Below are 12,640 nucleotides of genomic sequence, written 5' to 3'. Positions count from 1 at the left end.
GTAATCGCTTCGCCCGAGCCGCTTTATTTAGACTATGATTTAGACATCATCCCTGTCACCCCAGAACCTTGCTCGCGTGTTATCGTTCCTACATCACAGATACCCCAGTAGGCCCATGTTCCATCTGAACGAATACCTTCACAGCCGAATTTTCTAGTGTACGATAGCGAGCGATACTGTGGCGCAACATTGCTGTTCGTGTGGCCGCTGACCGTAAATTAATTCGTGCCCGCGCGCCAAAACAATACGATCCGCAATTGGTTAATATATTAGACCATTTCCCATCCATTGGCAGATTTAGTGAAAATTTTGTGGTTAACGTTCAAACTCCGATATCTATACTTTTTGATCCAAGAGTGGACAAGCGTCTTGCAACCAGTTAATTAACCGGTGGCACCGCACAGTGTCTAATGTTTTATATGCATGAAATTAAATGTAATTAAATAATGTATGTTCTTATAGTATCATTGAAAAACAATATTTGTAATGCTGTAAACTGATTTTGAAAATGTGATAAGAAAAGTGTACTAAAATCAAATCTTGTCACAGAATTTTAATATTGATTTTCCATTCTGTTATTCTAAGAATTAAAGTTACTACATGTTGAAATCTAATACAATTGGACTCAGTTTGTTTACAAATTTACTTAATCTGCTAATTCCCGTTGGCATCATGGTTACTCATAAGGTCAATGTAAAACTATTCACTAATGCTCAGCCAAATCCTATCGAGTTACATGCACCATCTAACTTAATTGTTTAACTCCCTTAACAGTTTGTGAATGTAATCCCTATACATGTATATTAGCTGAATGAAACTGTGTTGCTTATTTTTTAATTTACCTTCACAAATTTGAACAAATAACTCAAATGAATGTTTCAAAACAAAATACGTTTTCATAGATCTACCTGTTCAAATACTAAAAGTTTAATTTTGCTTATACATTACGATTTTACTTAGAACACGACAAATTAAAAACCAGGAAACACCCTGTAAGAAATTTTCTTGATTTTTAAATTTTAAAATAAAATAAATACGACTATTTGGCCTCACCTCCCAGGTATACATAACTTACAGTCTACAAACCAAATTTACATAAAAAAACCTGATGAAAAGAAAATGTATATCATCAAACATTTGTTAATCTAATGTAAAACTCAAGTATAAAGTATGATCAAGAAAGTAAGACACAATTTAGTTTTTAATGTGAATATAATTTTAGCTTCTGTTTTTTATTTTTTTCATTACCAGAACCATTTACAGAAACAAACAAGTAATGGGAAAGCTGAATGATGAGTGTGGAGCTTATTACCCATTTTACTGACCCTTATTACTATATTACTCAACCTTATTAACCATGAACCATAGCTTACTACCGATTTTACTAACCTTTATTAGCCATTGTAATGACCCTTACTACAAAAATGACAACTTTATTACCAATTTTACTGACTGTTATTACCCACATTACTAACCCATTTTAATCTGACTCCCACATGGACGGACAGTTCCCTAACCCTTGTTGTGATTCATCAGTATTCAAGAGTTCGACACACACTCTCTTTAGAACACTGCTCTTAAGATGACTAAATTCTATATCAGTGCAAAACAAAGAAAAAAGTGTTATTAGCTGTAACCCTTTTTAGTTGTGACCAAAGTATTCATTATAATAATGAACCATCTAATTAATTACTTAATAAGACATATCTGAATTAAAAGTTACATACAGTCAGATACTTTCCATAGAAACTAGTTCGAAGCAAGTTTTCAACCTGATATACTTTCCTTGCCTCAAGCTGGCTGGGACCAGTTTCGCTAGAAGCAGCCATACTTTTACACTTGTCATTTTACTGAATCTCCACAGTATTATTAGTCTGTCTCTGACATTGGAGGAAATAGTACTGTCTCACAATCTTCAAGATTTATGGTAATTAAATTCTTGTCTAAAGAGGGCCTTACTCTTGAATAAATAAAAGAGTGCTTCAATGGAGTCCACGGGCAGTTCTCCCCCTCATATTCTATAGTAAACGAACGGGTGAAAATGTTCATGTTTGGGAAAGAAGCTCTGGATGATTACCCATATTCTGTGGAAGCCGAAATACTGACTAACCAGAGTTTGAAGGCCAAAGAAATATCTCCAAGGTTGGCACTGTCAAAGACAAGTATTATGGAGATCATCAAATAACATATTATGCATATGAATAAGGTGAGTGTAAGATTGGTGTCAAACATTTTTTCAACTGCTCAAAAGGAGGAGATGTCTGCTGCTCTAATGAATTTTTAAATGAATACAGAATGGACCCACATAATTTCTTAGAATCAATTATGACTGAATATGACACAATGGTCTCTAAAATGACCATCTCAGTAAAAATGAGACCATGGAATGGAGAAGACCAAAAAGAGAAGTCAAAACAAAATTTTCGGATTGTAGAGGTACACTGCGGATTGATTTCAAAGAAAGGAATACCACAGTGAATGAGATGTATTAGACTGCTATTAGGATCTATTTCACTGCTTGTGGAATGTAATCTTAGAGGAAAGTTAAGCAGAAGCGTCCTGTTCTTCACAACAATGCACCTGAGCACACAGCATTGACTGCCCAAATTGTTGTGAAGGGCTGTACATTCTAAGAAATTACTCATCCACCCTACAGCCCAGACCTGGCTTTCAGTGATTTATAACTATTTACCAAGCTGACACTGACCTTCGTGGGAGGAAATTTAACACAGATGAAGAGATCCAAGCAGCTGTGGAAGAACATTTTGCAGGAAAGGAGGATTCAATGTACAAAAATGTTACCTAAGCACTGAATGAAGTATATAGCGCTTAAAGAATATTATTGAAAAAAAAAACTGTAAATTTAATGGTTTTTATGACCATTCTTCTTCCCTAGGCCGGAAATTTATGGGCCTTACCTTGTATTCTTTGTTTCTACAATATGCTAATCCTTGTAACTTTTTTACAACAAATAGAGTAAAGTGTGGAATATAAATTAATTGATTAAAAGCAAAAAGTATCTACATATTTATTTCTAAAAAATTATAACAATCACATAGGCAATAAATTAACTATATATTTATTGAATCTAGTTTTGTACAATAACATAGCTTTAACACAAATTAACACATTTTATATCAGAGGGGGTAAAAGTGCAAAGCATAAGAGAAAATATTGGTTGAAAAACAAAACAGCAAATGAAAATGTATTCTCAATTTTACAGTAGTATTGTGAAGATTTGAGTTTAACCAACTTTATTGTACGACATACAAACATCACTGAAAACTGTAAGGGAGTCACAGAAATGCATTTTCATTGATAGATTTTATTCCACACAAGTTATTATTGAAACAATACGTTATTAAATAGAACATGTATTCCTACTCAATATGATGGAAAACAATTATTTTTAAAACTTTAAAATATAATTGAAGGTAATGATAGAGTTTTGACTAATTTCTAATTAAAACAGTATTTAACTTAGCACCAATTATTACTTTTTTATTACATGATCTTTTTATCATCCCCCTAAACTATTTAATACTAGACTACATACTAGCTGTATATACAGAGCAATAATGTTAGTATTAAGCTTTTCATTTGGTTTAAGTACAATCGGTTATGTTCTGTAATTATTTATTAACATTTTTATTCGTGCAGATGTTATTTCAGACAGGATTGTAATGATAACTGTTGTAATTTGTAATATTTGGTTTTTAAACTAAAGATTCAGAAAGGCCCTATAAGTCACATTTGTATTAAGAGCACATTATAATTAATATAATAATTTATTAGGAAGAACAAAATTTTATTTATTGCTCGACATTTATATGAACATTGTTAGACATTTTTAAATCAATAAATAGTTAAAAGTTATTTTATAAGTAACGATTTCTGTAATAAAAATTGACTTAAGAGTAGTAATTGCATTAAAATATTCTCCCTGGAAAGCGACTACCAAGTTGTATCACAACATAGCCTTTGAAAAGAAAATTAATGCATACTGCATAGCCTGAAATTATTGTAAAGCCTATGTTAGATTATGTAGTATTGAACAATACAATGAACGAAGAGAAACTATTATGCAATTAAAATACATTTAAACTAAAGGTACAAATACAATATATAATTATATTATACAACCGCCAAAACTTGTCTATGAAACAACACTAATGGGGCAGTATGCACCATCCATAAAAAAATAATAAATATAACTATACAAATTATAAGTAAATTAGCAACATATTAATATTAATTACCAAACCCGAAACTAACTCTTTCCTACTATAGTAGTAACATTATTTTAGCCAACAACCACTAATGTTCTGATTTTGCTTACAATGCACTTGGTTAAACATAAAATAGTAACAATACCTATAAATTTAGAATTGTGTTCATATTCAAGAATGTATAAACATTTTTATTAAAATAATTTCCATTATAATAAAAATAAATTGATGTTAGAGATGGGTATGGAATCAATTTTCAACTGGAGTAGCAATCTGGCCTAAAGAGTTAAATACAACCAATCATTATATTTTTAAAACTGAAATATATGTTACATTGTTACAAGTATTTCACTTAATTATTTGAGAAATTAGTTTTTGTTCATTGATATTTTTAAATTGTTTATAAAATAAAAAAAATTCATCGTTTTCCTCTAATGTGCACCACCTTGTCAAAAAAACATTGGCATTAGCCTTTAACTGTTAAGATAACATTTAAAGTAATTTATATACGAGGTGTGATCAAAAAGTTCCAGGACTTTTTATATACTATGGGAATGCAATGTTTCACAGCGATGCGGTTGGCAGCATTGTATTCCCTGACTCAACAGTAACACAGCTATGTTTGCAGATCAATCATAACATCACTGAAAGTAACATTAGCACAGTTTGTTTGAGATTAGTTTTATAGAGTTTGGCTATTTTTTTTGTTGAATGAAAATGAATGTGAAAGAAGAGCAACGTGTTTGTGTAAAGTTTTGTATGAAACTGAACAAAATGTTTTCTGAAACCTTTTTGATGTTACAAGAGGCTTTTGGTGAAGAATGTCTAAGCTGATCATGCTGTCATCAGTGGTTCAAGAGGTTTAAAGATGGCCGAACATCCACAGACGACGATGCTTGTTCCGGACGCCCTTCAACGTCAAATCAATGATGACAATGTTGCTAAAGTGAACGCTCTCGTACGATCAGACCGTCGATTAACAATCCGTGAAATGGCAGAAGAGTGTAACATTTCATTTGGGTCATGTCAGGAAATTTTAACTGAAAAACTTCAAATGCTTCGTGTTGCAGCAAAGTTTGTGCCAAAACTGAAGACCAAAAACGTTTTTCATGTTTCTGAGGAACTTTTTCAAAAGGCAAATGACGACGAAAGCTTCTTGGATCATGTCATTACAGGAGACGAGACATGGGTTTTTGGTTACTATGTGGAAACAAAAGCCCAATCATCACAATGGACATCAAAAGGCTCTCCAAGACCCAAGAAAGCATGTCAAGTCAAATCAAATGTGAAGGTCATGCTTACGGTTTTCTTTGACTGTAAAGGTGTCGTCTACTATGAATTCCTTCCACAAGGTCAAACAATTAATCGTTTTCTTTATCTTGAAACCCTCAGAAAATTGCGTAATGCTGTGAGAAGAAAGAGACCTGAGCTGTGGCAAAGTGGTGATTGGGTCCTTCACCATGACAATGCTCCTGTTCACTCTGCATTAGTTATCCGTGACTTTTGTGTAAAAAACGCAATGACTGTCATTCCTCAGCCCCACTACTCACCTGACCTGGCTCCAGCAGACTTTTTTTCTCTTCCCGAGCTCAAGAGACCCCTGAAAGGACGAAGATTTCAAGCAGTTGACGAAATTAAAGAAAAAACGACGGAGCTGCTAAACACCTTTACAAAAGAACAGTTTTCTGGGGCCTTTGATCAGTGGAAACACCGGTGGGAAAAATGTGTAGCTTCCCAAGGGGATTACTTTGAAGGAGACAAATTCGAATAACCTGTATGTTGTATGAATAAATGTATAAAAATTCAGTCCTGGAACTTTTTGATCACACCTCGTATTATACAACCAAGAATGAGTTTAATCTAATGTCAAATTGGAAAATAATTATTTTTATGACAAAACAGAACATTATCTAAATTCGTGAAACAGTTTGCTGAGTGTAGCCATTATAAATGTTTGTATGAAATATGAACCAGAGGATTCCATATTATTCAAAGGTAGAGATTAATTGTGTAAATTAGCAATAACACAGGAAACAATAAATATCATCTAAAATAGTTTTTTTACATAACTATTGCTTCAATCAGTTTGAATTAAAAGTATTACTACTAGTACAACGATTTCAACTTCCCTCCTCATAATTCTTGTTTCAAGTATTAATTTCTGAAAGAAATATTATATATTACTTTAGAACACAAAATATTAGTATTGGAGACAATAAGATAAAATATTATTAATAAAAATATCTTTCTCTTATTTCAGAAAAAAATAAAATCAACTGACAAAATTAAAAAAAATTTAAAACTGCAATTGAAAGCAAAATTCAGACACGAACAAACACTACACACAAATTTACATTTTTAATCACAGAATAAAATTCAAGGAAAATAATCTATTTAAATATTATAATTTAAATCAGAGCTATGAGGACGAAAATAAATACCTGCTGTAAATTCTGAATAATTATTTATATATTGTTAACAAGACATTTACACAATACAAATACTTAAGTTAAACTAAAATAAATCACGACTTTGTAGGAGGCGTTTCTGTTGGTCCATTGGCCTTTTGCTCAATGGCAGCACACGATGGTGGCTCACCACTGATCTTGACTCCCTGGCCAACTGGTGGACTCGGTAACTGAGAGTCTGGCTCCTGTAGTGGTGGCATAGTCACCTTGAACATCTCCACAGCCTCTTTCATCTTGTTATCACTACTATCCTTCGACTCAGCTGGTTTACCAGCTTCCCCGACTTTCTCTTCACTGATTGCTTCTTCCTTCTTCAGCAGCTCTATCACCTCATCGATCTGTTTTTCGTTCAGTTTTATGTTCTCTCGACCAATCACCTCCAGAACCTGTAGTTGAACAAAAATTGGAAACATGAATGTAATAATACATCAAAATGGCAGTATACTGCAATATATTGTTACTCTTATAGTGAACACCCGATTTGAAAAGCTGCTAGTTGTGCATGTGTGGGCAAAAGGATTAATCACAAAGAGGGTTAGCAAATATGATACTTTATACATTCTTAAAGTAAAATAAATGATAAATTTGCAGAATAAGCGTTTCTATTGATCTTATTTCTATTGGCACACAATGGTGAGTCACTGTTGACATTCACTGACTCAGATATTGGTCAGTCTGATCCATTTGTTCTATAAATAGATATTAATACCAGTTGAGAGTCAAGTTTGACAGTTATGGCTTCAAAAAGAGATTGTTCATACAAATGATGAATATTCAAGTTTATAATACCTATATTACGTGAAAGTTTGCCGGACTGAGCTTTTAATCTAATTTAGGCTACCAATTCCAGCTCTAAATTTTCTAAAATACTAAAATATTTTTTCTGTAAAAAAATGTTAGAGTGTGATTTTTAATGTATTTTTAATTGTACATTTTTAGCAAATATTAAGTGTTATATATAAAAGACAGAGTTACTAATCTAATTTTTACTATAAACTTAAAGATTGTTATAAAACCCATCTTAGTTGTCTTTTGATAGAAAAAGTTTCTCTGATTTGTGATATATATTTTCTTGATCAGGAAACAAGGTGAAATGAACTATGGAACAAAAAATCACTAAGACTGGAGTAAAATACTATGGCCATAAATATATACTTTTTCACATATTTTTCCGTCTTCTGTTGACCGTGATGTTATATCATGTTTAATATTTGTGTGTGATAGGCCTATAAAATGTTGTGTTTTTTGTTATTATTTATTTATTCATTGTTGTTGTCCTGTGTTCATAAATTTTAAATTATGACGACTTCAGATGGATAATCCTCGCTTTTAATATTTATTGACACTGATACCAGAAGATGACTTATTAAAAGGCGAAACTATAGTAGTGTTATGATCACAGTTTGAATTGTGGATGAAGGTACATTATCATTGTTATTAGTATATTTTCTTGATTGTGGCAAGAAGGCAAGCTTAACACTGGCGTTGGAAATATAATTAACTCGAATCAGAAGTGCTCATAAGTGTAAAATCTACAAAATTGCATGCGAAGCCGTAAGTGTACTAATTTTATAAATACCAAAGTGCCTTTGTTTGTTTTGCTTTCACACATAAACTATTCAAATGATTGTACTGAAATTTTACAAGGACATTCTACAGTTCCAGGGATGAATATAGGCCTATTCTTATTTAGAAAATCTGGTCTACGCCCCAATGGTTTTTAAAGAAGTGACAAATCTCATCTTGGTCTCTAAAGTTGTGAAATATTAATTAAAAGAGCATGTCTAATGTAATCAAATCAACTTTTCTGTGTAAACATTGTTTATTATTTTCAAATTCTTTACATTTATAGTGAGAAGAAGAAGAACATTCTAAAAGAAATAAGAATTTTCTTTACACAGTTTTAGATTTAAGCGATTAGGTAAGTACCCATCTTTCTTAGAAAATGTTCTAAAACATAAGATGGTCAGAATGTGACTCCGAAAACTCCCTTTGAAGCAGTCGGCAAGAACTATGCTAGATGAAAGTTCCCTGGACTATGCTTTTGAACTAATGTACCAATGCTAGCTCTAATTTTTCTAAAATATTAACAATATCAGGGTGGTCATCCGACTGGGAAAAAGTCAGGACCGGGAGTATAAAACAATATATAACAATTAAATAATTGTTGTAATATATAAATAAGATTACAAGGGAATTCCAGCCATCTTAGTGCTTTGCCAGTTTTATTGTGAACAGTAAAAACTAGTCCACTTTGTTATAAATAGCATAATGGTAAAGCTATTGTAACAATCACCTTAAGGAGATCATCAACTTTGACAACGCCATCCTTGTCAACATCGATCTTTCCCAACACTTCAGCAATGCTGGCCAGGCGTGAGGCATCAGGAACCTTCTGCAGTTTGTGGATGGCTTCTATCAACTCGTCCACCCTCAACATTTCATCACTGCAGGCAAATAACCAGAGTTAGTTAATCATATGCACGTCTTCATATGCAGCCACCAAAAATATGAAAATTGAAATTTAATCCCAGCTGTTCAATAGAATATTATGTTCTCATCTGGGTAGTTTATCGATAGAAATTTATCATCATCTCATTGAACTTGTGCTAATTTGCGTAATCTTATTTAAGCAATTTACTTAATCTATTAACACCAACATTGACCTTACTTAAAGCTACTCAAATATGTATCTGAGTTTGAGGAGCTCCGCAAGGCTTATATGGCTCAGAGAGGATACATGGACGACCTTGAATTGTCAATTAATAATAACAATGAAACCGTACATTTTTACCAAAATACTTGGAAAGTAAAATTTAAAATCTTAACCCGCTAACCTGAGTTACTAACTCATCACTAACTTAAGACTACAAATGGGCTGTAATGCAGCAACAACCTGTTTTATTTTTGACGGGTGACGATTTGACTAGTGAAATAAATAACAGTAAGTTCACTGTTATGCCACTAGATGGTGTGGGCATGCTGACAGGTTTACAATGAGATGTGTAGTTTTCTCGAAGTGTAAAGTGTGCAGGGAATCGCTTACCAGTGCAGTAATTGCGAAGTAGATTTGTGTATGGCTTCTTACTTCAAAGTTTCCCATACTGAACAAAAACCTACTAAAATCAGCTTTCAAAAAAGTGTATATATGTAATGTAAATAACACAAATAATATGTGAAAAAGTGTTATACCTCAATTTTCATAAACTTAAAAGACCTATGTCAAATTTAACAAAAACAGCTAAAAGTGGGTATTTAAAAAATTTTCATATTAAAAAAATAATAGTTTTCTTGTAATTAAAATAAATAATAAGTAAGCACTTTTTTAATTTTTATAAGCTTTACCTTAAAGGTTACCCACCAACTGACTAGTTTGCAAATTTAATTACTAAAGAAGCTTTGCCAGTTCATTTAAGTGACAACATCATAGTTATGTTCCAGACATTTATGACTATAAGATATGAATTCTAAACTATAATAATAGGTGTTTAAAATCCAGGAACTATTCCTACCGCAAATAAGTACACGGACAAGTCGTATACGGGGTATAAATTACCTACCATCACAGATTTCGAAGACATTTTGTGCATTAAAACTATTTATTTGGGATCATTTCCAAAACTTTTTTTATTTCATAAAATACTGCTATTTCTGTTCCGTTCGCAAAAGAGTAAACTAGCAATGTTTTATGATTTTCTTTCTTGTATGCTTATTTTTTAGTCAATTACTTTTAATTTCGCTATTTTGTTCAGAATTATATGCAGTTTTTAATGGTGTAATGAGTTTTTAGATAATACTTTTTTCTTCAGGGAAAGTGTCAACTGTAAAGGAAGTAAAAGCAGCTTTTTGTGAAAAAACTGACAAGATTCAACAATGAAGCTTGTGAAATTTTAACAATAGAATAGAATAAAATGTATTGAACACAACGTTTTACTCATCACAATAATGCAATACAGAACAGAAGAAAATGTAACCATGCATGTGCGTGCACACAATTGTTATTTATAACACTTATTAAATTACGAGGTGTTCAAAAAGTATCGTGAATTTTGAATTTTCGCGGGTTATGTATATTCGAATTTAGATTTTTTTGTGGCGTTATGTTGGTACATATGTCTCTCACTTATGTTGACAATTTCGGCCATTTTGAATGTTCAGTTAATTGTTGACAGCTGCTTTGCTTGCACGTGTTTTGGTTCGTCTTTGATTTTTACCTATTCAAAAAAATGGAACAAAGAACCTGTATTAAATTTTGTGTGAAAAACTAAATTAAGTGCGCGGATCCATTCCGAATGTTGACTGTGGCATACGGAGAAGCTACTTTGGACAAAAGCAACGTTTATTGGTGGTACAAAATGTTTTCAGAAGGCCGAGAAGATGTGAACGACGAAGAGCGTGCCGGACGCCCGAGCACTTCAACAACAGACGAAAAAATTGATGAAGTGAAGAAAATGAAATTGGCCAATCGTTGAATCACCGTTAGAGAAATTGCCGAGGACCTAGGCATATCGATTGGCTCGTGCCATTCGATTTTAATCGATAATTGGGGATGGGACGGGTCGCCGCAAAATTCGTACCAAAATTGCTCAATTAATCAAAAAAAGCATCGCATGAACATTGCTAATGAGATGTTGGAACCTGTCCGTGACGACCCGAATTTGCTCCAGAGGGTCATAACTGGTGACGAATCGTGGGTTTATGGTTATGACGTGGAAACCAAAGCTCAATCATCTCAATGGAAGCTGCCGCACGAACCAAGACTGAAAAAAGCAAGCCAAGTTCGGTCGAATGTGAAAGTTTTGCTTACAGTTTTCTTCGATTGCAGGGGCGTGGTGCATCATGAGTTCTTGCCACAAGGTAGAACGGTGAATAAGGAATATTACCTGCAAGTTGTGCGCAATTTGCGTGAAGCTATCTGTGCGAAGCAATCTGCCAGAAACGCCCGATTGTGGAAAAAACAAAATTGGCTTTTGCACCACGATAACGCCTCTGCTCACACATCGCTGCTTGTACGCGACATCTTGGCCAAAAACAACAAACTAATGATACCACAGCCACCGCATTCCCCAGATCTGGCCCCCTGTGACTTTTTCTTGATCCAGAAACTGAAGAGGCCCATGAAAGGACAACGCTACGCCACGATTGACGAGATAAAACGGCATCGAAGGAGGAGGTGAACAAGATACAAAAAAATGATTTTTTGAAGTGCTTCGAAGATTGGAAAAAACGTTGGCACAAGTGTATATCCCAGGGGGATTATTTTGTAGGGGACAAAATAGATATTCACGAATAAATAAATAATTTTTGAAAATACACAAAATTCACGATACTTTTTGAACACACCTCATATAACTTAAATACTAAGACAAGTATTTTTTACGATAATTTTATCAATAATAGTACAGTCCAATCTTGATAATCCGACATTTGCCAGTCCGACACATTCAGTAGTCCGACACACTCGAAAAAGGCTATCGGCAGCCGGCACTGGCCGCTTAGGCCACTTAATACTGTACAAGTTTACAGCTGTTTGTGTTTCATGTTACAACGTGATCCCCCACTCCACCAAAATCGAACGTTCCGGTTTCCCCACTGCCTAACAGCCACGCGTGAGCTGTCCATAAAGTCTGTCGTCCTTTGCTACGATATGTGTGCGTGCGCAATCTATTATGTTGTACAGTATTGTACTAGTGGCATCTGAACGTAAACACACAACACTGAAACTTGAAGAGAAGTGGTCCATTATTCAACGTTATGAATGAGGGAAGCCACCGGCTGCGTTAAGTGCGCTGTGTACAGAATAGGGCGGGCCATTGTCTATAACATTGTGAAACATAAAAGTAACATTGAGCAGTTGATGAAGTCTGTATTAAGTATGCCTGGAGACAGGAAAACTTTAAAGGGTGGTGAATTCCCCAGGATTGAAGAGTCTCTATACACATG

General features: G+C 33.6%; 1 protein-coding gene across 1 annotated transcript in view; it reads right to left on the bottom strand.

Annotated features, from left to right (window-relative positions):
* Positions 1 to 6,680: 6,680 nt before the first annotated feature.
* LOC124353467 (mitochondrial proton/calcium exchanger protein) overlaps positions 6,681 to 12,640 on the bottom strand; it is a 47,170-nt gene continuing 41,210 nt past the window's right edge. Inside the window, exons 10-11 of the mRNA XM_046803311.1 lie at positions 8,994 to 9,144; positions 6,681 to 7,083 (exon numbers count right to left, since the gene is read on the bottom strand). Of these exons, the coding sequence (XP_046659267.1) occupies positions 6,754 to 7,083; positions 8,994 to 9,144 (481 nt within the window). The 3' untranslated portion in view covers positions 6,681 to 6,753. The remainder of the gene's footprint in view (positions 7,084 to 8,993; positions 9,145 to 12,640) is intronic.

This window comes from Homalodisca vitripennis, chromosome 1, assembly GCF_021130785.1.
Source record: "Homalodisca vitripennis isolate AUS2020 chromosome 1, UT_GWSS_2.1, whole genome shotgun sequence".
NCBI lineage: Eukaryota > Metazoa > Arthropoda > Insecta > Hemiptera > Cicadellidae > Homalodisca > Homalodisca vitripennis.
Note: the sequence above shows the minus strand (reverse complement) of the source record. Positions and strands in the feature narration are given on the sequence as shown.